The sequence below is a fragment of the Pteropus vampyrus genome, unplaced genomic scaffold (assembly GCF_000151845.1).
Source record: "Pteropus vampyrus isolate Shadow unplaced genomic scaffold, Pvam_2.0 Scaffold46, whole genome shotgun sequence".
Lineage (NCBI taxonomy): Eukaryota > Metazoa > Chordata > Mammalia > Chiroptera > Pteropodidae > Pteropus > Pteropus vampyrus.
Genome location: NW_011888827.1, coordinates 56413 through 58801, shown reverse-complemented (window position 1 = coordinate 58801; position 2389 = coordinate 56413). Strand labels below are relative to the sequence as shown.

At 47.5% G+C, this 2389-nt stretch overlaps 1 protein-coding gene across 1 annotated transcript in view; it reads right to left on the bottom strand.

Annotated features, from left to right (window-relative positions):
* Positions 1 to 2389, bottom strand: part of NSMCE4A (NSE4 homolog A, SMC5-SMC6 complex component) — a 37295-nt gene that overhangs the window by 13928 nt on the left and 20978 nt on the right. Inside the window, exon 3 of the mRNA XM_011359303.1 lies at positions 282 to 412. Within this exon, the coding sequence (XP_011357605.1) occupies positions 282 to 412 (131 nt within the window). The remainder of the gene's footprint in view (positions 1 to 281; positions 413 to 2389) is intronic.

The following is a 2389-nucleotide window of genomic DNA, read 5'->3' as shown; positions in this document are numbered from 1 at the left end:
GAAAAAAGCAGCCATTTATAAATAAACAAGGCCCCAGAGTCTGAGAATGCTAGAGATTTGCAGATTGCTCCAAGCCCCTGACCTAGATTCCCACCACATAGCTCTAGTGGCATCTGTTTAATTTGGTAAGATCTCTTTGAAGAAATCTGAGACAAAAAATTTTTAAAAAGTAAAAACGAAGTGAAAACCATTTGCATACGGATATAAGCAAAGTAGATAATTATACAACATATGACAGAAGAAACATTTTTTTTATTAAGATTCTGTAGCTTTGAACTTACTAGAGTTTCAACATATCTTAACATATCGAATGAGTTCAGATCAGAACGCAGTTGCTTTGCTTTTTCTTTGCCCAAATCTGAAGCCAAAACAAGAAAGTGGGCATCCAGGACTGCTTCTCTTGCTCGAGACACTATTCAAAAAAAGAAAAATCCACAAATTACAAAATACACATTATCCACAGGTATTTCCCCTAAATTTCCAACTAGCTACTCAGCATTTCCCACTAGACGAAAAACATACCCACGTCTCTCTAAAAGCTGGCTCCCCTGCCCAACTCATCAAGATCTGGAATCAAAGCTGACCGGTCTTCCTAAAAGCCAGCTCTGCCTCCAGTTCTCCTACTCCTGGGAATTGAACCACAATCTCTTAAAAACCCCTGTTTAACCTCTGTAATCTCTGTCACTGACTTTTCTCTTTGACTCCAGTCACCTATCCTAGCCATTATTATCACCTGTGCCGATCCAAGTCAAACTGAGCGCTCACTATGTGTAAGGCACTGGGCTTGGCGCAGTTTGCTGACCAGCAACAAACAGGTATGCTGTCAAGGAGCCTCGGCTGAAATGATGGGTAGGTGCTGGGCAGGCAGCGGGAGGTCCCTAAGCACCACGCGAACAGTCTGGAGGGAGCAGGGCAGTGACCTTGGAGGACGGGGGATCCCAAAAGGTTTGACACAGGACATGGGATTTAAGATAAGATTTAAATAAAAGGAGGCAAGAAGACGGGGAAAGGTCCACTGGCGGAACCAGCAGTGCTTGCTGGGGTGTACGGTCATCGGACCCCTTCGGAAACAGGCAGTGTCTGGGACACTTGCAAAGGCCGAATGAAAAGGAAGCCAGGAAGAGAGAAACGCAGCAAAGTTTATTCCCAGGCCATTTCACTTGGCTCACCGATTTTCTGAATACCCCTCAGGCTGGTGAACTTGTGGACTCCAGCTCTTGGTTTTATAAGTCATTTTGCCCCCTTGGTTTTATTTCAGAAGAGTCACTGCAAAAGTGACAGTGAGTGAGGGAACGAAGCAAAGGTGGATGCGAGTTCCCGGGCTGTCTGGGTCTCCCTCACCCATTAGCCTCCCAGCATGGGAGTAAAGTGCTCATCTCTGCGGGGGATGGCTTTAAGGCCTCCGAGGAGATCAAACTGAGACCATCAAACCCGTGGATGCTAAGGAATTCTGTGTTTGTTGACTAACTCCATAGGCCCAGTTGAGTGGATCATCTTGCCTTAAAGAGGGGACCCAGATGGCAAAGTGGAAACAGGCGAGGCGATGACGTGAGGATCAGGAACTAGTAAGATGCACAGTAAGTATCAAGGGAGCGAATGAGTCAAGAGCAACCTTGAGGAGATTGACTGTGGGTCCAGCCTTGGGAGAGAAGAAAAAGCGAAAGAGGGTGGAGGGAGGGACCAGGAGAGAGGCTGGTTCCCGAAGGTTGTGACATTAAGCAAACTGGCAGATCAGGGCGGGGCCCGGCGAGGAGGTGGTCAGAGCAAGACAGACACACATCTGAGAGCATAAAGACAAAAAAGCTAAAAGGGCACAACATTTACATCATTAACCAAACTAGGAACCGACCAGAAATAAATATTCCGGTCTCCAAAGAACAGGCCGAACTGTGGGATCACGCGGCCCAAGTTCTGTTGACTCTTCTTCACCACTGCCTGTGTCCACATCCTTCCTGCCATAGAAGAGAAGGGCCTGGAGGGAAAGGGGGCTGGGAACTTGTCCTAGGACGCTGGGACCCAGCGCCACATCAGGGAGCACAGCCACCCGTTCTCTCTTGGAACAGATTGCTGCTACCACTACATTGCTGCTGTCTTTAAGTCAAGCAATGACTATTTTTTAAAGCGTCCTCACCCCATGGTCTAGAGCTCAGTGCTCAGAGATATCTCTCTCTCTCTCTCTCTCTCTCTCTCTCATAAACACACACACACACCCCCTAGAGACCAACAGGACTATGTGTAGACAGGGCCACCCCCAGGAAGACAGGAAAAGAAACACGATGTCAGGCGCCAGCTCAGTCCTTTAATTCATCCATTCAGTAAACGCATGTGTGTATCCTGGGGACAGACACAGCGGTAAATACAACAGAAAGATCGAAGGTAACACATGGAA